Source organism: Podarcis vaucheri (assembly GCF_965113315.1).
Source record: "Podarcis vaucheri genome assembly, chromosome: 17".
Classification (NCBI taxonomy): Eukaryota; Metazoa; Chordata; class Lepidosauria; order Squamata; family Lacertidae; genus Podarcis; species Podarcis vaucheri.
In genome coordinates, this window is record NC_138755.1 from 10,938,376 (window position 1) to 10,962,450 (window position 24,075).

Genomic DNA, 24,075 nt, shown 5'->3' on the forward strand with positions numbered 1-24,075 from the left:
AAAATAGTTCGCAAACCGGAACAGTCACTTCCAGGTTTGCAGCATAAGGGAGTCAAAATGTTTGAGAACTAAGCTGTTTGAAAACCAATGTACGATTGTAGAGCTGACTCTTCCCCATTGTTTATTATTTATGGAGCGGACTGAATAACGCAGAGGACTTTGAATTTAATTTAATTGGAAGTATAATTGCTCATATATCTTCAGTTGGAAGGCAGGATGAAAGGAGTCTGTGAACTTGCCAAGGAACTGATAAGGTTCTTTATTGAGTCATCTGCAGTTTGAAAGACCACTCTTCTTCCCAGGCCAAGAAGAAAAATGGTGTCAACAGATTATTTCTTGGGACAGAGTAACTTTTGCAGCTGTTGTTAAAGTTGCAAAACAATGAAGTATGGGATGGAGCGATGCAGAATTTTCGGGAACAATGGGATATCAGCTCTGCCCAGGGCATGATGAACAACAACAACCGGGGGACAGAAAGACATAACATCTTACAAGGACAGGAAGAAACGCCATGGACAGAATAATTGCCACACACGGGAAGAACAAGGAAATAGTCTGAGTTCCTCACTTGTAGTTTTATAAATCATTTAATGTGTCAACACAAATAGAAGTTATTAATATTGGAGTTGTTGTATAAGGGATTATTATTATGACTGGAATGTAATGGAAATGAATAAGATTGTGGAACGCAGAAATAAAGCAAATAATCAAGCCACCAATTCTAGCATGCGGGGGCCCACTTTATCTAAATTATCTAATACTGTATTTGAACGATTGGTAATAATAATTGTATACAGTGGTACCTCGTTTTGAGTCCGGGATCCGTTCCAGAGCCCCGGACACTCGACGAAAGTGATGCTCAACAAAGCACCGCTCTGTGCACGTGCGCAGAGCATTTTTGCAATTGTGCACATGCGTGAAGCGTGATTTAGCACTTCTGTGCATACGCAAGCAGCAAACCCAGAAGTAACCTGTTCACCACAATGGACAGAAGACAGGGTGGGCGTAAATGGTGGTACCACTGTAATAAATTGGTATTGTTATAATGAGGCTATTATTGGATTGTAATTGAAAACTAACAAAAATATTATTAAAAAAGGAAAAAGAAAACACATTTGCTCACTCAATTACCTACTTTGTTTCCTTCATTAGCATAGAAACATGGGGTTTGTGCTTCATACCCTGCTGCTTGTCCCCATCTCTGTATTGACTCCTAACCCAATAAACCCACAGAAGCTAAGAGGACTAACTTTCTTTCTAGCTTACAGCCCCATGATTGTTAATGGAGGCCAACGTTTCTGTGCGCCACAGATTCTCTTCTTGGACAACCATAGGCAACTGGTCCCCTGTGGATTTAGCCCCCAGAATCTCCAGGCTAGCCACTGATCCCCACTCTGCATCTCCAGAACTGTGCAGTTGTGAACCACACCTGGAGTCCTCTAACGGGTTCTGGGCACCTCAGTTTAACAAGGATATCGACAAGCTGGAACATGGGAAAAGGAAGGCAACCAATCAGTTGCCACAAACAGAACTTTAGTCCAATGTTGATTTGCTGGCCTGCACTGACACCAAACATGACATAGCGATAATGGAGGTCTGGTGCTGCAATTTAGTTAAGATCTGCGGGTAATTACCATGTTGCATCATATTTATTGCCTACATTTATATTTTGCCTTTCCTTCAAGGAGCTCAAGGCCATAAACATAGTTCTCTCCATTCCATTTTATTCCCACAACCCCCCTGGGGCTAGATGAGTGATTGTCTTCCAGTGAGCTTCATGTAACTAAATCCAGATTTGCTTAAGGTGGAGAATCCCTAACAGACCAATGACTTATTGCCGGATGAGATAGATTGTTCCCTGAAAAATTGTCGGTTTAGCCTTTTATTACTTAATTGCTTCCGGGTGTTATTACAATCAAGCAGTATCTAAAGCTTGCGAAACAAAATAAATAAATGTCAGAGTATTAATTGCAGGTAATGCCTGTTCTGGTCCGTCCAGAGCTGAAAGAGTAGCATCATTCCTTTAAAGACTGTTACCATGTTAAGGTGCTCCTGGCTCACTGCAATGACCTAACTAAACTCCACCTACCTGCTTATCTAAGGATGACTGCAGTTCCTCCGAGCTGATACCACAAGGCTTCTTTTGTTCCGCACAGCAGCTAGCGCCATTTTGACGCCGAATGAAATACTGAATGCCAGTAATAGAAAGGGTAGCGGTTGGTTGGTAGCACGTAGCACATCGTTTCCCTCCTTTTAGGTGAGATTTCTGGTCTTGTCCAGTTTCCAGGTTTACAGATGTATAAGCCATTCTTTAATGTAGGGTACTATGAGGCAATAAGGCCAGATCAGGCTTTGCGGGTTAAGCTGTGTTGTAAGAATGGAAAAACACTGACCGTACGGGTGGAGGCCGGAAGTCAACAAAGGTAGAGGAATGCTGCCAAAAGTATTCGTGATTGAATGTATTCCCCTCAGCTATACTTGAGGGATGATTCCAACAGATTCCACACGAAAAACGCTTATGTCCCTGTGGAGATGGCAGTACCGAATTGGTGGCGCATACCCTTCTGGCTTGGGGACGTAAAACCTCAGCGCCTAGGACTTGCCGATCGCATGGTCGGCGGTTCGAATCCCCGCGGCGGGGTGCGCTCCCGTCGTTCGGTCTCAGCGCCTGCCAACCTAGCATATGGTATTCATCCAATGCAGAGGTCAGCAAACTACGGTCCGGGGGCCGGATGTGGCCCACCAGGCTCGTAAATCCAGCCCGCAGACCCTGCCACCCACTCGGTTAGTCCCCACACTCTGATAAACCAGCGCAGCATGGCATTTCCCTGAAAAGAAGCCGCAGACGCCTCACCACACGGGGACTGACTTCCGTGATGCTGGCACAGCTTCGGATTGGCTGCAGGAAGCTCCTGTAGCCAATCCAAAGTGGCGGATGCCTCTGGGTGGGCAGCGACGCTGGCACGGCTTCGGATTGGCTGCAGGAAGTTCCTGCAGCCAATCCAAAGTCTCATTGCCCATGCACTGAGGTAAACCTGGCACAGCCATGGACGGAGAGACCGGCGGACGGGCAGCAGGTCTGGGCATCATGACGGGCGCATCACGGGGCTTCAATCATAGCTTGGCGTGCCTGCTGGCCCCGTGCCTGGCACCCGACTTGGCGCTGCTGCTGGTGGAGTGCTTGGCGGCACCGCTCACCGACCTGACCTCAGACGACGGGTGGCAGCACGTGGTGCACACTGTTAAGTTGTGGGTGAACATATCAGACGACACAGCGATTCTTCAAACAGCTCTTGTTTATTCACAGGCCAGAACAGAACTGAACTGAAGGGTTCAGGCAGCCTGCTTATATAGAGCTCCACTAGAACGCAACAGTAACCATTTTCTGTAACTATCCAATCACTGAACGTCACTTTTGATCCTTTATTTGCATATGTGGACCTGAACTATCTACAGTATCCCCCTGTTGGCCCAGGGTGAGAACTTCAGTACATAACACACGCCGCCTGGGAGCTCCATGGAGACGGGCTGATGGAGCGGCTGCTGCTCATCAATGCCGGTGAGCAGGCACCACCGAGACGTGCTCCTGAGCACATGCAGAGTGTGTTCCTCCTCCAGGTCCGGAAGCAGCTGTGGGACTGGCTTGCAGGGTACAGTGGTACCTCAGTTTAAGAACTTAATTCATTCTGAAGGTCCGTTCTTAACCTGAAGCACCACTTTAGCTAATGGGGCCTCCCGCTGCCGCCACACCGCTGCTGTGCGATTTCTGTTCTCATCCTGAAGCAAAGTTCTTAACCCGAGGTACTATTTCTGGGTTAGCGGAGTCTGTAACTGGAAGCGTCTGTAACCTGAAGCATCTGTAACCCGAGGTACCACTGTATTTATATTTTTCAAAATATAGTCTGCCCCCCCACAAGGTCTGAGGGACAGTGGACCAGCCCCCTGATGAAAATGTTTGCTGACCCCTGATCCAGTGCTAACATGAAGGAAAACATTAAACAGATATTTGTCTCTTTGGCTGTCCCATAGCAATAATATGAGCTGTTTGGGAGACCTGACATTGAAAGGTCAACATTTCCAGTATTTGGGGGTCTTTTTGGCAACTAGGTTGCTGATAACTTTACGAGAAGACCGGTTTCAAATATCGCACTGTGAGATTAAAGGGAAGATTAAGTAAAAATGGGGATTCCCTTTTGAAATATGTGTGCGAAGAACAAGAACACCAAGAATAAAGAGGAAACAGAGGAATTTATTGCGGCACAATGTTGCTCCACTGAGTTCAATGGGGTTACTCCTGTTCCAAGTACAGAACTGTAACCTTAGGCAAATCAGATGTGACAGAAGCACAGTTTCAGAACAATGAATCAAAAACATAGAAAATTACAGAAAATAATTCTGATTTCTGAAGCCTTAGAAGCCTACATAAGGACAGACATGAACAAATCTCAGTCAATTATATGGCCTAATTTAAATATTCTTTTCTTTTATTGGTTTTTTTAGACTGGGTCATAAGTAAAATAAAGTTTAGATGCTAAATGTTAAAGGAACCAATAACTGTTAAACTTTAAAACATGGCTCAGTTCTGGGAACAATAAGCTTTTCCCTACAAGAACAAACATTGATAATATATATTTACAGTATTTATCGGGATTAAAGCTTGGACTGATATATGACTCCTGCATTAAGCATCCCATCTGAATTGTAAGAAGAGTCACAAATTACCCAACTGGGAGATCAGTTTTTTATAGTCCCACTAGAGTTATGCTGGAGTTGGATATATGGGCCGGATTGATTTCCTTATTCCCCATTTTCTTCTCACAAAAACTCTGTGATATAAACATGAGGCTCATCCAAACTTACCTTTGCACTGCATTTCCAGGCACAGATCCAGACTTTCCAGATCCTTCCCCCCCCCCCATTTCCCCATGAAAACCCAAAGGAAATAGCAATATTTTAGTTGTCTTGTGAAAAAGTCTATGGAGTCTATAAAGAGTCTGAAGGTAAACAAAGCACCTGGATCGGATGACCTTCTAACTAAACAATGTAAGACTCTTATAGATATTTCGCTTATTTCTAGGAATTAATCTATTAAATGCATGTCTGCAACAACATCCCAGTTCCAAATACTTGGAATGAAGCAATGATTTAATTACTATATAAGAAAAAGGGAAACCCCACAAGGACGAAATCCTCTAGCTGTACAATTGTCAAATCAGGACAATAAGATCTTTATAATTAGTAAAGTTTACAAAGTAAACAAGCTAATAGGACACTGGGCTGTATTGCAGACAGATTACTCCTATAGTAACCCTATTCATTTGTTACTTATGTGAAAGAGTAATGCAAGTACAAAAAGACTGTGGGGTTTCTAGATTGCATAAAACATAAGAACCCTGCTGGATCAAGTCAGAGGCCCATCTAGTATTGCATCCTGCTCTCAGAGTGGCTAACCAGGTGACTCTGGGAAGCCCACAAGCTGGACCTGGGTGCAACAGACCTCTCCCCACTTGTGATTCCCAGCCACTGGTATTCAGAGGTATGCCTATGACCATTGATGCATGGGGAACCCTACACAAGTACAGCAGGCTCCCCACTGCAGACCAAACACATGGGAAGCCACAAGAAGCCACATGACAACAGGGTCTACATGGCTAGAGCTAAAGGTGTGCCTCTGCACCCCTTTGTATTTGCATAACCCCTTTGTAAAATGAACAGATGCAGAAAAAGCCTTTGAGCGTGTCAAGTGGTAATGTTTATTTCAAAATGTTCAGCAGCTTATCTAATGTAACAGCCACAAACCAATATAAACATGGCAGTAGACAGGCTTTTCTTTTCTTTTTTTACTTTGTTTGCAATTAACTCTCAAACCAGTTGCAACCGAATCAAGTTCAGAAGTAATTGACAAACTTTAGACAGCTATAATTCAGAATTTCCTTGTATAAAAATGATTTGGCGATCTCTTTCAAAAACATGACAAAAGCAATCCTAGAGGTCTTAAATTTAATAGATCAATTAAGCAAAGTATCAGAGTATCACACTAATAAGGCAAAAAAACCAAACTAATCTGGGGGTGGGAACCCAAAATTGTTAAGTGCTGCAGTCTTAACTTTGACTAGAAAATACCTTTGTATCTGTGTAGCTTTGAATATGAATGATCTATGAACAAACACAGTTTTTTATTAGCTGTCCAGGATCCTTTCAGAGCATTTTCTTAAATCAGCTGATTCCTTATTTACAAAAGTGGCCTGAATTTAAAATATCCTGGTTAGGTAACATCGCAAAGGTAGGGGGTCAACTATTTTCCCATGTTTCTTTTTTAATTTCTGAAATGTTAGCATTAAGAAACTGGCAGAAAATATTGACCCTAGGTTGGATGCTAACTTTCCTTTTTTGAATAGAACAAAGTTCATGTTCTGGAACAGGACTTTCCATCTCCCCCTTTTCTTCGCAGCCTCCTGTGCCTCCATAAAAATCACTCATTCACAGAGCTGGCATCTTGCCAGGATTCTGCTTCAGTGTATTAGCCCTCATCCAGCCCATCACTGACTCCAGACACTGACTCCAGTGGTCCACTGATTCAGATGTTACAGAGAATGAGCAGAGTATCATTAGCACACTAGTGACACCTTGCTCTAAATCTCCTAATGGCCTTTCTCAAAGGTTTCAAGGGCACGTTTTGGGGACAAGATTGGACCCTCAAGACCTCAAAGCACAAATGCCAGGAGACCAACAGACACCAAAGCCATTCTCTGTCAATGGTCCAGCAGATAGGAGTGGAGCCACTGAAATACAGTGCCACAAATTAGTGCCCACAGAGTCTGATGCTGGAGGATGGCATGATTCATGCATCAGAAGCTGTTGAGAGATCAGGTAACAGAAACAGGGTCACATTCCCCCTGTTGTGATAAAGGTGATCAAAGCAGGCCTAAAGCCAGACTGAAATGGGTCAAGATAATAGCATCTTCCAAGAATATGTTTCTCTTTACTTCTGAATAAGTAAGGTAAAGGTAAAGGACCTCTGCATGGTTAAGTCCAGTCAAAAGTAACTGGAGTTGTGGCGCTCATCTCGCTTCATGTCAAGGGAGCCAGCATTTGTCCACATACAGCTTTCAGGGTCATGTGGCCAGCATGACTAAACCGCTTCTGGCGCAACAGAACACTGTGACAGAAACCAGAGCGCATGAAAACGCCATTTACCTTCCCGCCACAGCAGTACCTATTTATCTACTTGCACTGGCGTGCTTTTGAACTGCTAGGTTGGCAGGAGCTGGGACAGAGCAACGGGAGCTCACTTCGTTGAGGGGATTTGAACCGCCGACCTTCTGATCGGCAAGCCCAAGAGGCTCAGTGGTTTAGACCACAGCACCACCCACATCACTTCTGAGTAAGTGATAATAACCTGACTCAAGACATCTGGGATCAGAGAGGAGTGTTGCTTTTTCAGAGGGTGTGGTCAGCTATTGCGTTTATATGACCTTTTGACTGAACATAGTGGTGATCACTCTCGTCTTGCTACAGAACAGCCTCTCACATGCAGACACCTGTACTCCCAGGAGCCATTGTGTACCTCACAGTGAGGGGTGTGGCCTCAGATGGGCTGGTGATTATGCCTTTGACCAATGGTTTCTCACAATTTCCTTACACCCACTCCTATTGGCCAGCCTGCCAACCACTCATTTGCCTTGAAATTTAGCCAGGTAGAGCTGGTTACTTTTGGGAGGTCTTGATGGGTGATGGTCATGGCTACCCACAGGTAAGAGAAAATGAGATTACCTCAGCATATAGATTTAAGAGGAAGGTGTGAGGATGAAGGGCAGAGAGGACAGCTCTAGAAATGGGTATTGGCCCAAGAATTAGGCAAGACTCTTCTCAAACTTTATGATCTTTCATTGGCCGTTATGTTTTAGTCAAGAGCTAACACTGCCCAGTCCTTCAAGATGATCTACTTTGGGGGTCTCAGTGGGTCTAGTCAAACCATGTTCCTAGGCTTGCTTACACAACCAAGATTCAGAGGTGGGCTTATCCCAGATTGAGAGCATACCTTTTGGAGTGTTTGGTATAAACCCGTTTGCTGACAATCTCCAATTATTTAGAGGGTATGTGTCCCCATAATAACAAGCCTAGTTAGGTAGACATGCACTCCAATAATATTTATATGTGTGGAAGGTAGACCTTGACTGATAGATTTTCATACCCAGCATGTGCTATATTTGGGGTTTATGAAGGACTCTTCCTACGCAGTGAAACTGGTTTGTGGTTGAGTGCTAGACAACCCAGAACTGAGATCCCTCAGCATGGTTTTTGGAACTGTGATCAGATACCTAGCCTGACGTTGTCTGTTTAAGCTGTTCTTTGCTGTTTTCCTTCCTGCTTCTCCGATGTGATAGAATGCAGGAGGATGAGTTGAATGGCTTTGAATGCCTGCAGTGATGTGGAGTGTTATGTCTGGATATCAAAACAATCATTGCATGCATGAAGAACGCAGGCGATGGTTGCACCAGCAACTGAGTTTTTCTTATGGCTCAGAACCACCAGCATGGAGCAGATCCCATGGGATCCTGTGGAATGCACAATACACCTTACATAAAAAGCACTGGTGCCATTAAGTTTAGGGATAAGGTCCGGCTGCTATTCAAGGGTGGAGAGGCATGACACTGTTGTGACTAATGGCATTGTGTATCTTGGGCACCATCTCGTTTGAAGGAGGACATTGCAAATGGAACATGGCCACATCTTTCCCCAAAGAAGAGTGTTTGTAACCTTATTGGTTGCAAGTAACATGCCTGTTACAACCCTGTCCCCCCAGCTTTACAAAGCAGCCCATTCAGACTAATGAAAACAAGAATAGAGTTTTCATCCACACAATAATCACCACTGCATAGTAAGGATTACCTGTGAGATTATAGTGAGAAGAGTTAAATGATCCTTATTTATAAAAGGATTTCCCAGTTTTTTCCTGTTCCCCAGCTCTCAGGGGTTACCATGACAAAACTCTAGCTTTAAGCATCAATTATTGTAAATAAGATGCCTGCCCAATCGCGATACAGATGGATATTCCGTTTCGTACATGATTCTAAGCCCTCATTTGACATCCTACTTCTTTGTGGATACACAGTCAGATGTTGCTTTGGGTTGAAGTATGATTCATGTTGTCCTCACAGAACAGGTGCTTTCTGAGAAGTATACAGTGGTGCCTCGCAAGACGAAAAGAATCCGTTCTGTGATTCTCTTCGTCTAGCGGTTTTTTCGTCTTGCGAAGCAAGCCCATTGATGGATTAGCAGATTAGCGCTATTAGCGCTATTAGCGGCTTTTAGCGGCTTATCAGCTTATCGGATCAGCTGATAAGCGGCTTAGCGGCTTAGAAAAAGGGGGGGAAGGAAAAAAACCCACAGGAACTCGCAAGACATTTTCGTCTTGCGAAGCAAGCCCATAGGAGATTCGTTTTGCGAAGCACCTCCAAAACGGAAAACTCTTTCATCTAGCGAGGTTTCCGTCTTGCGAGGCATTCGTCTTGTGGGGCACCACTGTAATTGAAGGCCAGAACCACCCTAGGAACAAGCATTCTCAGAACATGAATGGTGTTATTTCAAGTGAGTGGAAAACCCATTGCCTGGCTTAGCTTCGAAAAGCCAGTGTGTCTCAATTACTGCAACTCCTTTTTAGAGCCCGAGTCTTGCTAAGATGCCAGTCCTACATCCTGCAGGATATCCTGTGCTTAATCGGAGAGGCGCTTGGGCAATCTGTTGGGGAGAAGCACTCCACTTCCTTGAGAGGAACCAGGAGTTCACACCCAGAATTGGAAAATGTTTTGCCCAATGATACAGGTTGCTCAGAGAGAGAATGGCATGCCTGGACATGACCTGGAGCTTTAAGCCAAATGCTAAGCGTATATATTTCAATGTCCGTGCCAGATGGTTTCTAACGTCATGCAAGATAACAGTATTCTTTGGCAGTCATCTGAAAACATTGTAGCAGTGCACGCTGCCTTGAACTTTCATGCGTAATTGCAAAGATTTACATAATTGTACATTGAAAGAAGAGGATCGTTCTAGTACACAGTGACGTTATTCTAGGTCTTGCCCCTGTGCCAAAACAGCTCTCCTTGTCTCTTCAAGGAATTCCTCACCCCCACTGAAGAAAATTCCTGAGCTAGTTTAAATCACCTAAGTGCTGAAGTCAAGGCTCCTGGAATAGGTAGTGGAAAAAGGCATGCAAACTCACACTGGGTTTTGCAAGCTGTGGCTAGCTTCTCTCGCCACAGCTTGCCAAAGTGTCACTGGAAGGGGGGGGTGCATTTGAAAGAGAGAAAAGAAACAGAACAATCCAAGCTTAGGGGATCTGTGGCATCAGAAGTGCTGCCACATCAGCATGGGCATAACCTGATTCTCCTGGATCAGGCCAGACCCCATATTTCTCCACCTTTAACGGTTGAGATGGATCATATGGCACAAAATAAAGTTGTTGTTTTTTTAAATGATATTTATTAATGTTTCACAGACAATAAAAACCAATTCCAACATTTAAACTACAAAAGCAAAACAAATAAAAAATACACAGTAGAAAAACAGTTGATTTGAAGAAAGAAAGAAAAATAAAGAATAAAGAATAAAGACAAAGAAAAACACCAAAGTTCAGAGCTAAAAACAAAAAATAGATTAATATTTTCAAATCTTATATTTTCTTCACTAGTTTCTTGACCTCACACCTCCCATTTTGTATTCCAATTCAAATTATTAAATTCAGCAAATCCTTACCCTCTAACATTTATCCTTACTCCATATATTAACCTATTATTATGAATATCCATTTCCAATTATCAATCCTATTTACATTTTCTTAAGCATCTCTTTACCAGTACCACTTATTTTCAACCAAACGTCATTTCAACAGTCCTTAATTTTACAGTGCTTCTGCAGGTAGTCTTTAAATTTCTTCCAGTCTTCCTCCACTGACTCTTCTCCCTGGTCACGAATTCTGCCAGTCATCTCTGCCAGACACAAAATAAAGTTTAAGCACCTAAGAGCCCACTTGGATCAGTCCAATATCCTATCTAGTCCAGCATCCTCTGCCCTCAGGTGCCAACCAGAGAAATAGACAGAGACCATGAGTGCAGCAGCCTGCACTATTGTTCCCCAATAACTCAGAGGCATGGGGTAATTAAACGAGTTATGGCCAATTCACAACATTTGTGAAATCAACAACAGTTTGAGCTCCTATTGTGAATGTTCCAACTTAGCGTTCATTTCATAACACATCAGGTTTGGGTTTTTTGTTGAGTTTTGTGGTATTTTATACATACATCTTTTTGTTGTTTTGTTGCTGTTAAACTATGACAGTTCTAATATCCACCCCTAAGCTTGGTTTCACCGCATCCTTTTTTTTTTTAATGAGAATCAACGAAGAACAACGTGTTAGAGCTGGAAAGAACATCGCAAATGACTTGGGCCAGCTAGAATTGCTCTGTTATCCTTTATATAACACCAGGAATGTGCCTGGCTCTTGCCACATAGTTAAAAAAAACAAAAGGCAAGTCCCTCGCTCTGAGCACTCACAATCTACAATTTGACAGGAAGGAAGAGAGGAACCAAATAAAACCAGCCAATCAGGTGTTACCTAACAGACTCGTATTGCACTTTGAACAACCGAATGCTTCCTCGACCTTTGCAGTTTATGCTATTGATTCAGGGCAGGTCCACATAAGGGCAGAATCTCAAGTTCAATTGAGAGGTAAATTCACAGTTTGTCAACTGAAGATGTCTCCAAATAGCAAAGGAACCAGGAAAAGGGTGGAAGGGAAGTCTTATGGTACAGTGGTACCTCGGGTTAAGTATTAAATTTGTTCTGGAGGTCCGTTCTTAACCTGAAACTGTTCTTAACCTGAAGCATGACTTTAGCTAATGGGGCCTCCTGCTGCCGCCGCGCCGCCGGTGCACAATTTCTGTTCTCATCCTGAAGCAAAGTTCTTAACCCGAGGTACTATTTCTGGGTTAGCGGAGTCTGTAACCTGAAGTGTATGTAACCTGAGGTACCACTGTATATGTATACAGGCTGTATTTGATATAAAGTTGTAAGTGGGGGAGGGGGAGGTGGCTTAAATATGCTCTCTGTTCCAGTTTTTGAAAATGCAAATAATTTTTTTAAAAAAACTCTTTGCCAAACTGTTGCAGTTGTTTTGCAGAGTTTTGCAGCAAAAACGCTGCATTTTGCTGCACCCCACCAACCAAGCAATCAGTACGCCAACCCGAGGTCATAGCTATCACCTTGAAACCCAGCGTTGTCCGATTCATTCCAAGCCAGTGCCAAAGTGCAGCAACGGTTTTGCAGCAAAAACCAGACAATTGACTGTCATCCCTTCACTGACACCAGATCCTTTTAATCTGCTTGTGATTAGTCTATGCCCGCTCGCAGCTGCAGGATTAACAGAACTGCTTTCATTTCCCAGGGATAGTGGCAGAGGCACACTGAAACTTTGGAGCAGCTGCGTCAACTGCTTGGTGTTGGCATAAAACCCGATCCCCTCTGGGTGTCCTGCCGCTTGGGTTTCCCTGGAAGTGAAGGAAGGTGCCCAACCCAGGGCAGCCTTGGAATGCTGTCCAAACCCAACTTGTGCCACCTCTGTGGAAGCACAAAATGGTTGCTCCGCCACCAGGCCTCTTTCCCACCAGAGGAGGGGAGAAGCAGCAGCACAGGACTCTCCGACCCGAAGCTCAGATATTAGACGTCTCCCATGATGCTTCAGTACTTCCCATGTCCTGCTCCGAGGAGGACCTCTCCTCTTCCTCCTCTCTGGTCTCCAACCCCCGCACAAGTCCTACTGCCAAGAGCATGAGTACATTCCCCATGCAGAGTGAGTCCTCCATGTCCAGCTCCCTCACCGACGATGCCATCAGCTTGAAGACAGCGAGCAGCCTCAAGTCAGGACGCTTAGGCCCAAGCAAGGCCCAGTCGCAGAAGTCTTCCTCTCAGCTCCCTTTGCCTCCAAGCAGGAGTACAAGTTGCGGCATCCTCTCCCGTTTCCCAGAGGATTGGCCTCCTCGGCCCAGAACCCCACTTTGTACAACGCAAGAGGCCGGCTGCTCCACGCCACCTGGCTCACTAAAGTCTTCCTCCTCCTTGCCAGCGCCCAGGCCTCTTTGCCTTGGGGTGGGGGAAAGGCAGCCGAGGGACAAGGAAGAGAACCTTGAGCAGCAGCTGTCCGACATGGAGGCCAGGCTGAAGGCTGTGCAGGAGCAGCAAACGCTGTGGCTGCAGGAGCTGGTGCCGGCTGTGCGGCGCGTTCGCTCGGAGCTTGCCAACATCGGTCAGAGCCTGGGCAGGCTAGTGCAAATGTTTGAAGCTCAGGTGCCCGCCTGCCCACACTTCCATGCCACACAGGAGAAGGGAGCGGCCAAAGGTGAGAGCAGCAGAGCAGGAGGCAAGCACCTGTTCCACCCCACCTTCACCCATCGCCCCTGCCAGGAAATATAAAAGGAACCCCAGCCCTGTATGGACGCAGAGCAGTTTCCATTAAAAACAGAACAATGGTTTCAAAGTTGTTTTGTGTTGAGTGACACACTTACCCAATACAGTGGTACCTCTGGTTGCAAACGGGATCCGTTCCAGAGGCCTGTTCGCAACATTAAAAGAATGCAACCCTCAGCAGCGCATCTGCGCATACACGGGTTGCGATTTGCCGCTTCTGCGCATGCATGTGATGTCATTTTGTGCTTCTGCGCATGCGCGAGCGACAAAACCCGGAAGTAACCCTTTCCAGTACTTCTGGGTCGCCACAGGACATAACCTGAAAGAATGTAACATGAAGCGGACGTAACATGAGGTATGACTGTACCCTCATGCTGTGGGCAAGAGGAAAATGAGGAAGGGGGTACTAAAGGGATAAATGTAAGGTTCTGCACTCAGGCAGGAAGAAGCAGCTGCAGCAATATAATATTGGGGACACCTGGCTTGCCAGTAGTACATGCGAAAAGGATCCAGGGGTCTTAGTAGGCTGCAAGTTTAACATGAGTCAATAGTGTGATGCAGCAGGAAAAATGCAAATGTTATTCTAGGCTGCATCAACAAAAGTATAGTGTCCAGATCAAGGGAAGTACCACTTGATTCTGACTTGATTAGACAATACCTGGAGTCCTGTGTCCAGTTTTGGGCATCGCAATTTAAGAAGGATATTAGCAAGCTGAAATGTGTGCAGCGGAAGAGGAGCCAGGTGAGAAAGGGTCTAGAAACCAAGCCTTATAAGAAATGGTTGAGGGAGTTAGGTATGTTTAGCCTGGAAAAGAGGAAACTAAGAGGAGATCTGATACCCACCTTCAAATATTTAAAGGGCTTTTGCTGCCCAACTCCCCATGGGAATCTGAGTCCCCTAAGTCCATGATCGCTCAGAGAAGGAGGGATGGAGGCAGGATCCAGCAGAAAGCAAGGGAGATATTTATTTTTCTGTTGCAACAACGTTCCTTTCCATCCTTCCAAGGAGACAGAGATCCTGAACAAAAGTGTGCAGGAACCTTTAAAGACTTTTGACATTGTGCAACCCCTTTAGTCAAAGACCACCCCAAAATCATCATACATACATCATAGGAGGCAGGTCTTCAGCAGAAATCCTGTCTGCCAGGATACCTGATAATGATCGCTGCCTGCATTACCTGGGCAGCTTGGCCATTCTTTTGTGATGGTAAATACTTTAGTTCCTGAATCCAGGTCACAGGCTCACCCTATTCATACACAAATATAGTGGTACCTTGGGTTACGTACTTAATTCGTTCTGGAGGTCTGTTCTTAACCTGAAACTGTTCTTAACTTGAAGCACCACTTTAGCTAATGGGGCCTCCCGCTGCCACCGTGCCGCCGGAGCACAATTTCTGTTCTCATTCTGAAGCAAAGTTCTTAACCCGAGGTAATATTTCTGGGTTAGTGGAGTCTGCAACCTGAAGCATATGTAACATGAAGTGTATGTAACCCGAGGTACCACTGTACATCCTTAAGACAGGATTTGTAAGTGAAAAGACGATGGGAAGGATTCTGCAGTGCTGGTTTGGGTTTTTGGTCTGGCTGGCCTATGTGCTCCTAGAAGTGGTAAAGGGTTTTCGATGTTTCTGAAGAAACGGTGCACAAGCAAGCCAGCCCTCAGGAAATTGTCTGTATTTGAAAGGGTCTGTTTATTGAGAGCCCGTCCTTAAAAGTCACTGTAGCCCTATTTTGGGCCGTATCATGAGGGAGGAATTTTACCTTGATTATATTTTCTGCTGTCACGAGGCCCTTGGTGACTATTCCGATTTTTTTGGGAATATTTACTTTTCTTTGAGCATATGATGGGTGACCTCTATTTGCGGGAAGTATTGTGAAGGCAAGTTTGTGATTATTTAACGTTAGCTTCCAACAAGTCTGTGTTGTTTTATCTTGATCCTTTTTTGTTATGTTAGGGTACATGGGATTTCTTTGCAATGTCAAGAGAAGGGTTGGTTGCATGGGAGCCGGAATTTCCTTTGGTTTTCCTATTTCCCCACTAGAGGGCTGTGTGTGAACTGCTGGGGCGCAGGGCTTTTCCTCAGAGAAGGCTTTCCCCATTTGCCTCCCTTACTGCAGAGCAGTGGCGTAGCGTGGGGGGTGCAGGGGGGGCCGGCCGCACCGGGTGCAACATCGGGGGGGGCGCACTCGCAGCTCTCTGCCCCCTGCTAAAATCCACAGGTTAGGGGGCGCAAATTACTTGCCTTGCCCCGGGTGCTGACAACCCACGCTACGCCACTGCTGCAGAGGAATATTTGAGGTCATTGGGAGAGACAAAATGGCTTCAGGATTGCTCACCTGTACAATTTCAGACACGTGGTTTACATATTTAGATATGTGCGCATTCATGAATATTCATTCTGTATTTGAAACCTTTGAGTTCTTACAAAACCAGAAAGAAATGTGGGGCAAAGGGGAGTGTGGATGAGCCTGGAGATGGGTAAGGCCACACGGGGGCAGAAGCGCCTCTTCGTTGCTCCGCCTGGAGGGGCGGGAAGAGGGGAGGCGGAGATGGGCATGCTCAGGTGACTCCCGGCTCGCTTCTCACCTGCGGCACAGCACAGAAAGAGACGGAGTAGAAAAGGGGAAGGGGAGCGCACGCGCGAGGCCAGGTAAGGAAGGAAAGCCGTGCGCTGCAGGGGGACTCTTTGGAGAGAGATGCTTCGCCCCCGCTGAGCTGCCGTCCGCGTTCCTCGCGGGTCTCCAGCCATTCCGACGAGACACGTTTTCTGGCTTTGGTCCTGCGCCAGCTTGCAGCAGTCCAAAGGGCATTCTCTCGCCCTCCGCACCTGCTTGGCTGCATTCCTGGCACGGCTATCTACCTGCCAAAGCAACGTCGGGAAAGTGGCCCCGGGCAAGGCGGAGCGGAGCGCAGAGACCCCCGCAGGGGAAGGGGGATCGGGAGGCGCTCGGTCGGTCGGTTGCTGGGTTTCCTCCTGTGCGTAACGCGGAGTGCCTCGGAGGTTTGTGTTTTAGAAAGGAAAGGGGAGATAAATCGTGTAAGCATGCAATCAAGGGGAAGTAAATATTGCAAAAAGGGCACAGACATGCGCTCCCATGGGCGGAGCCAAGGGGGGGCTGCTGCCTCCCCTAGATCAACAAAAAATATGGAAAAGCATTGAAGGTACTTAATTAACTGAGGTCCCCCCCCCAGCGGAAACCTGCCCCCCAACCAAAGCCTGCCTCCCCTAATGTCCTCTTTTGGGGGTAGATTTACCCATGATTTCCCCCCAAAAGTACCCTACCTTTTAACAACAACAATTATTATTATTATTATTATTATTATTATTATTATTATTATTATTATTTCATACCCCACCCATCTAGCTGGGTTTCCCTAGCAACTCTGGGCATCTCCCAACAGAATATTAAAAACACAATAAAACATCGAACATTAAAAGCTTCCCTAAACAGGGCTGCCTTCAGATGTCTTCTAAAAGTCATATAAGTTGTTAATTTCCTTGACATCTGATGGGAGGGCGTTCCACAGGACTGGCACCACTACCAAGGAGGCCCTCTGTTAAATGTTGACAAACCAAGCTGCCCTTATTTTATTTTATAATTTATTTTTTCCAAATTTTGAAATTTACAAACAATTATCAACCAGCATAGAAAGAGAATTCCGAAGAATCTCCTGGACTCCCCTTCTCCCCTTTGTGGATCCCAATATTGACCTTTTCCTCCTGCATCTTGTCTATCAATCCAAATTTATTAAATCTCCATTACAGCCGTAATTCAACATTAAACCACAAGTGTTTATTCTAATCCTACTAATAACTTTAATTGTTTACAATGGTTTTTAGGGTAAATTACACCTTTTCCCCATTCCTTATTAAAATTTTGGTCTTTCTTCCTGATTTCTGATTCTTCCGGTCATTTTTGCCATTTTGGCATAGTCCATCAACTTAATCTGCCAATCTTCCCTGGTAGGGACTCCGTCTTCTTTCCATCTCTGGGCTAGTAACCAGTGCCGGATTTATGTATAAGCTAAACAAGCTATAGCTTAGGGCCGCACTCTCTTGGGGCCCCAAAAAAAATTAAAGAAAAAATACCTGGATGTACATTTCCAAAATATAAGATAAAAACAAATAAAATAAAACCTACATACAGCAACAGTGTTTTGTGTTGTGTATGGACCTATTAGGTCCATAAATTACCATATAGCATATATTCAACACAAAAAACAGCAACGATTTGTTGTTGACAAAGGACAGCTGGACATATAAAGGACCTCATTACCTTCAGTAGCTTAGGGCCTCATCAAACCTAAATCCAGCCCTGCTAGTTACATCCGAGCAGCAGTGGTCACGTACATAAATAGTCTGTTCTGATCTGTTGGCATTTCGGCACCTAGAAAAACCAAGCTGCGCTTGTGGCACGGAAAGAAAGTTGGCTGCCTTAGTTTCCCAACACTTTTCTAGTGGACACAGTCTGGCCACATCTTCCTGTCAAAGGGCTAGCACTCTAAAAACATGGACCCTGACCTAGGAAGTGCAGTGAGGAAGGCCAACACACTCACTCTGGCAGAACGTATGAACTTTGGCAGACTAGAGACGGCATCATCTTCATTTAATCCCTATATGTGCATACTTTGGGATGTGGGGGGGGGAATCAAGTGATAACGAAATGCAAAAAGTACAGTCTCTGTATTTGTTCTCGCTATATTAAAAGAACAAATGGACACCAATCTGCCATCAGAAATGGCAACATTTCTTTTAAAAAAGAAAAGTGGGAGGATATCTCAATCTCCCAGGACACTGTCTTGGAATGTGCAACCTTCTCCCCCCCGCCCAAAAAAAAGGAATACCAAAGCGAAGGAGGTAGGGAGAGAAAGAAAGAGAACAATGGGTCCAAATAGGGAAAAAATAATTGTGGTTTATGAGCTATCTATGTAACACTCAAGATGCCCATATGGACCATTCATAGCAGCAGTCATGAATGCAAGCATTCTAGTGTTTTTCTTGTTCATACCAGTATCTGGATTGCAGACTGTTGTCTTTAAACCCTATGGAAAGAATGTACCTAATTGTAATGGGTGGGGCTTGCCACCACAGGGGATGCGGTCTAAACCACTGAGCCTCTTGGGCTTGCCGATTGGAAGGCTGGCAGTTCGAATCCGCACAACAGGGTGAGCTCCTATTGCTCTGTCCCAGCTCCTGCTTACCTAGCAGTTTGAAAGCACGCCAGTGCAAGTAGATAAATAGGTACCGCTGTGGTGGGAAGGTAAATGGTGTTTCCGTGCACTCTGGTTTCTGTCACAGTGTACTGTTGCACCAGAAGCGGTTTAGTCATGCTGGCCACATGACTCAGAAAGCTGTCTGTCGACAAAGACTGGCTCCCTTGGTCTGAAAGCGAGATGAGCGCCGCAACCCTATAGTCGCCTTGGGCTGGACTTAACCATCCAGGGGTCCTTTACCTTTACCTTTACCTTTCCCGCCACCGCAATCCCCCCCCCCAAAAAATGCATTCAGTATAACTGGTTATGCCACCTGAAACTTTACCTGCTAAAGATGAGTGTTCTGTTTCTAGCACACAGCTGCCAAGGCTTCTAGGGTTTAGGGGGAAAACAATAACCTCTTTCTCGCGCTTGTAATTTCTACTCTCACGTAACCGCAGAGCAAAGTGTGAAGTCCTGCACTGTTTGAGCTGCAAAAGTGTGAGACACCAGGTCTCCCCCTATCAGGCTGTCTTGTGTTCTCAGAAGGAAGGAAGGCAGAGCAGATGAGGGAGACCACTCTTTCAAAAGTTTGTGCAAGCAGGCAATCTTTTCTGCTGCACCTTGCCCTACTGTGCAAACCGAAAGCAATTAGTGGATTAGTCAGCCCAGATTTGAGAAACTAGGCTGTGGCAACACTAGGGCTCTTTCTGAGTCACCCCAAGTAGCATCCCCTCCCGTGCTCCCAGTTTCTGTCTGGGGAATCAAAGGCAATTTCTACATACAGGACTTGCCCGGGGCAGCGGGTAGTGGGATCCCTCTTATTCACCCCAACATCCACTTTGGTTGCAAGCTGGGTCTTAACAGTGACGGAAGCCAGCCAGCAGAATAGAGCTCTCTGATTGGCTGCCTCCTGTGACCTCACAAAGTCACCCTTCATTCTCACGGCAGGTTTTCTGCTTTTTGAATGGTGATAAATGAGAGGCGAGCAATTGGTCAAGGCAGCGAGCATATTCCCATACATAAAGAAGCTGCTTAGCATCAATGTTTGTTTTGGGTCCAAATTGGTTATCTTTCTGCCAGACTCTGGAGGACACTTGAGTTTGAGTGGAGAAGCAGCAGAGGGAATTATTATTGTTGTTGTTGTTGTTGTTGTTGTTGTTGTTGTTGTTGTTAATTTATTGAGTTTATATACCTCCCTATACCTGGGAGTCTCAGGGCGGTTCACAGAATAAAATCAAGATAAGAAACCACAAAATACCTAATAAAAATAAAAACAACAACCCAATAGCCCCCCCCCAAAAAAACCCACATTTTTTAAAAAAGGGCATAGGATGTAAATCAGATCAACCAAAGGCCTGGTTAAAAAGGAACGTTTTTGCCTGGTGCCTAAAGGAGTATAATGAAGGTGCCAGGTGAACTTCCCTGGGGAGAGCATTCCACAGACGGGGAGCCACTGCAGAGAAGGCCCCGTTCTCGTGTTGCCACTCTCCAGACCTCTCAAGGAGGAGGCACAGAAAGGAGGGCCTCAGAGGATGATCTCAGGGTCTGGGTAGGTCCATATGGAAAGAGGTGGTCCTTGAGGTATTGCAGTTCTGGGCAGCTTCACCATATCCCATTGGGGTATTTTTGCACTCAAAATTGCCCCCAGGTATTCCCCCCCCCCTTCTCGGAAGAAAAGATGTAAGCACTGTTATCTTTCCCATGGAAGTGAATTGGAGTGAGGCAAAAAAAAAAAGGTGGAAGGGAAAGTAGCCCCCCTTCAGCCGGTCTCCTGGCCCTGATCACAACCGCCAAGACAACTTAAGTGAATGAATAAAAGTGTTCCAGGGACAGTGGAGGGTGGATACACATGACTAATTGGAATCTCATTCTGCCCACTGTTTGGGGAGTTGCAGGGTTGCCAGCACCGTGAGGGAAATAGGAAAGCGAGTCTGTCTGAAGGTGAAATGTTCTTGTTTTTTGGCCCATCACCAAAGGGCGCCTACTCCATTTTCAATGTGCACTGGTCTGGCAGGGTGTAGCGGGTTTGGGGGGGGAGCCAATGTGAAGGGAGAGAGTCCAATGTGACCAATTCTGGGGATGGCGGAGGCTTGCTTAAATTCTTGCTCTCAGCCTCCCTCTCCCACTGAGCACACTGTGTCTCTCCTGCCTCCCTCTGCTCCTTGCCTCCCTCTTCCAGAATGTTGCCCTTCACTGACTGGATCCTGGAGAAGCTGGCTCTCGAGAAGACCCTGTTCCGGACCATGGCTGTCTCCAGCCTCGGTCTTTTGCTGCTGGCTTTGCTCTTCCGTTCGCTTACAGACGCCTTTGGCATGTGCCACCGCTTTTACGTTAACTGCCAGAGGTTGCGTTGCTTCCCAGAGCCCCCGCGTCGCAACTGGCTCCTAGGGCACCTCAACCTGGTAAGTTCGCCTCTGGAGCTGCGGCTTGGCTTGGTCAAGGAGGGAGGTCTCCAGCTTGGCTGAGGGGAGGGAAAGGAGGGGGCACTGAAGCAGCCAGCCCTCCTTGTGGTGGGCGAGGGATGAAGACCGCCATATCTGGGTGCCGATGGCTCGCAAGGCTTGCCTAAATTCAGATCTGCAGGGAGGGCTGGTTGTGACATTCTAAGAATGTCTTTCAGTCTGAGACACCATCCATCCATCCATATCTTTTGTGTTATACAGTGGTACCTCAGGTTACATATGCTTCAGGTTACATACACTTCAGGTTACAGACTCCGCTAACCCAGAAATAGTGCTTCAGGTTAAGAACTTTGCTTCAGGATAAGAACAGAAATCGGGGTCCGGCAGGCAGCAGCAGCAGGAGGCCCCATTAGCTAAGTGGGGCTTCAGGTTAAGAACAGTTTCAGGTTAGGAACCGACCTCCGGAACGAATTAAATACTTAACCTGAGGTACCACTGTAAACGGGAGGCAGAAATGAGGAGAGAGCCAGCCCAAACGGCATATGTATTCAGACTGGGAACGCGCTCTAGCTGGAATGTGAGGAAGGGAGAAACATTTGTTTCAGAAAATAGATCTTGCTTGCCATAAGGGGTACAGGGACAGATTGAATGGGTCCTTTGTTCTCACAAACAACTTCCACTCCCAGCTTGCTCAAATGTTGCCGCATCCCCAACCACGGTCACCTCTTCCTTGCGTTTTCTCCTTGCAGGTTATTTGAACCCAGCTCTGCTCTGCCACAGTTTGGCTCGTCCTCCCCACAGATTGCTCCCAGCCACAGAAATGGCAGAGCCGTGTAGAAGTCAGGCAGAGGTTTCTGCTCCCAGCAGCTCCCTTCAGAATGCAATAGCAGCAAGACCCGGTCACCTTAATTTGGGGGGTGGGGGTGGAGAGAAATCAAAGACTCCAGAAACGTGCATTCTGCCCCCTGCCCAGCGGGCTCCTTGCTCTTCTTTCCCCAAAACCTCACAGTACTTCCTCTGTTTTCTCCCTCTTTGTTTCTCCCTCGTGCCTTCCCTCGCTCTCAGGACTGTTTCAGGGCACACTGTGAGCCCTGGGCCCGGTGACACGTCTCTCAGGAGGCCAGCTTCTTGGCAGGAGCTGCTAAGGTCTTTGCTGAGCTGTTAATGAGCAGGCCGGGCTTCCCTGGAGCATAGTTGCCAAGATGGGACTGGGCATGAACCCAGAGATGACTCTCGGGTAGAGCAGTGCCCATGGCAGGGACATGGCAAGAAGGCTAGCTCGGGGTTTATTCACACTTTCCAGAAGTCTGCACTTTAAAGCTCCATGTCCATGTGAGCGCTGTCTGCCTCTCTCTTTAACTCTGGAGTTCCCCTGCAAAAAAACACTGCTTACCACTGAATCAGAGCTGATGGCAACCTGTGGATAACCTCTATATCCTTTTGTCATGCTTTTGTGTCATCCTTTTGTGGTGAAAGCTGTGGGGTGAAAAAAAAGAGCACTCAGACGCTGAGTGTGGAGAAGCCCTCATTTGCTTGCATTTGTTCCTGGGTGTTGGCATGGGTATCTCTCTCAAATTATCCCCCAGAGGTTAATAGACTTGGGCCCTTTGCCCCACCCAATCAACCCCTATGCACTCATCATCCTCATTCCTAGGGGCGGAGGAAGGGGGACAGTGGGGGTGGGCCACCTCAGGTGTCACCACTGAGGGGGGTGGCAAAATGGCAGGCGGCACTCACCACGGGGCCTGCAGCGCCCCCAAGCCACGCATCTCTCCTGGGAGTGACGTAGTGGCTTGGGCACCCTCAGGCTCCACGCTGCCCCAAACGGTCCACCCGCCGCCTCCCCCTCAGCTGTAGGGCAGCTGAATGGGAGGAGGCAGGCAGACGCCTCGGAGGCCCCACTGTGCGGGTCCCGTGGGTTAACCGTGAAGCGAGGCCCGTGTCCAATCCGAGGTCGAGGGTGCAGTATGAAGGCAGTCCATCAAAGCGGAAGCAGGGTCTAAAGCAGGGAGTTGGGTGAGGTCAGGCGCTCCAGCAGGACAGCGTGCAGGCAGGAACAGGCTACCAACAATGTTGCTCCCGCAACTTGGGACTGGGGCTGGCTGGCTTTTATCTGCCCCAAGGCATAGGGCGGCCCCGATCCTCTGGTGACTCGCCTCACCTGGCCTGGAGGCGAGCACTCCTCCTGCGGGAACTTAGTTCCCTCCGCCTCTCTGCCCTGAGCCTCTGCAGCCCAGGAGAGGCTGGAGGGTCAACGGACCCAGAGGCAACCTCAGCTTCCCCTGACGGGGCTGAGAGTGGAGCACCTGCAGGCAATGGGTCCTCCATCACCTCAGTGGCCCGAGCAGACTCAGCTGGTGCCTGCACCTGAGGATCCAGCACAGGTGAGGACCCTTCAGGCTCAGGCCCCAGCCCCGGCTCAGCTGGTTCTGGAGGAAGGGAATCTTGTGCAGGCTGGGATCTCTCAGGTTCAGCATCTGAGTCTGAATCCCAGGCCACCACACCCACAGAGCATCTTGCCCCACGGGCAGCTGGCCCCGCCTCTGGGTGCAGGGCACACACGCCGCCCCAGGCGCCTGATTGGCTTGCTCTGCCGCTGCTCATTCCCCCATCCTTCCCCCACCCCAGGGCTTAGGGATGGGTGGCAACAGCGCTTATCTCTGAGGGTAAACAAGTACCAGCCCCATTTTATCTAGAAGAAAAGCACTGGGTGGCAGTATATGCCTCCTTAAGCAATGCTCTTGTCTCTTTAGCATCTCTAGTGAATATGAAGCACCACTCTGGAATTCTGAGAAAGCTTCTGGCTTTGGGACTCATTTCTGCCTACCAGCTGCTGTATGTATAGTCACCCACACAGCCAGTGGGAACATCGGTGCCCGTCCCACTGAGATGAATGGGGCTTTTGCCAGACCTTGAGATGCCTGCTCATGGAAGGTGGCCAGAGCCCAAGCTCCAAGCCCAACAGCAAGCTCCTTTTATGAAGCGCCACCTCTTCCCTCTTGTTCTTGTTGCAA

The 24,075-nt window shown here is 46.9% G+C and overlaps 3 protein-coding genes across 6 annotated transcripts in view; 2 read left to right on the top strand and 1 right to left on the bottom strand.

Moving 5' to 3' along the window:
- Positions 1-24,075, bottom strand: part of RASAL3 (RAS protein activator like 3) — a 140,730-nt gene that overhangs the window by 74,560 nt on the left and 42,095 nt on the right. The window lies entirely within an intron of this gene.
- On the top strand, positions 7,608-13,532 carry LOC309522368 (uncharacterized protein). The gene is made up of 2 exons (XM_082205601.1): positions 7,608-7,753; positions 12,444-13,532. Exon 2 carries the CDS (start codon positions 12,632-12,634, stop codon positions 13,466-13,468), a length of 837 nt encoding a protein of 278 aa, XP_082061727.1. The 5' UTR covers positions 7,608-7,753; positions 12,444-12,631; the 3' UTR covers positions 13,469-13,532.
- The window catches only part of CYP4F22 (cytochrome P450 family 4 subfamily F member 22), a 35,470-nt gene continuing 27,389 nt past the window's right edge, over positions 15,995-24,075 (top strand). For 2 of the 3 annotated variants that reach the window (XM_082204948.1, XM_082204949.1), the window contains exons 1-2: positions 15,995-16,113; positions 20,839-21,061. In XM_082204948.1, coding sequence (XP_082061074.1) covers positions 20,840-21,061 — 222 coding nt within the window. In that variant the 5' untranslated portion in view covers positions 15,995-16,113; position 20,839. Of the gene's footprint in view, positions 16,114-16,315; positions 16,465-20,838; positions 21,062-24,075 lie in introns of those variants that run through there. The other variant, XM_082204950.1, reaches the window with a different exon arrangement.

Coding starts and splice junctions, on each gene's coding strand:
- LOC309522368 (XM_082205601.1), top strand. CDS start 12,632: ATGGTTGCTCCGCCACCAGGCCTCTTTCCCACCAGAGGAGGGGAGAAG.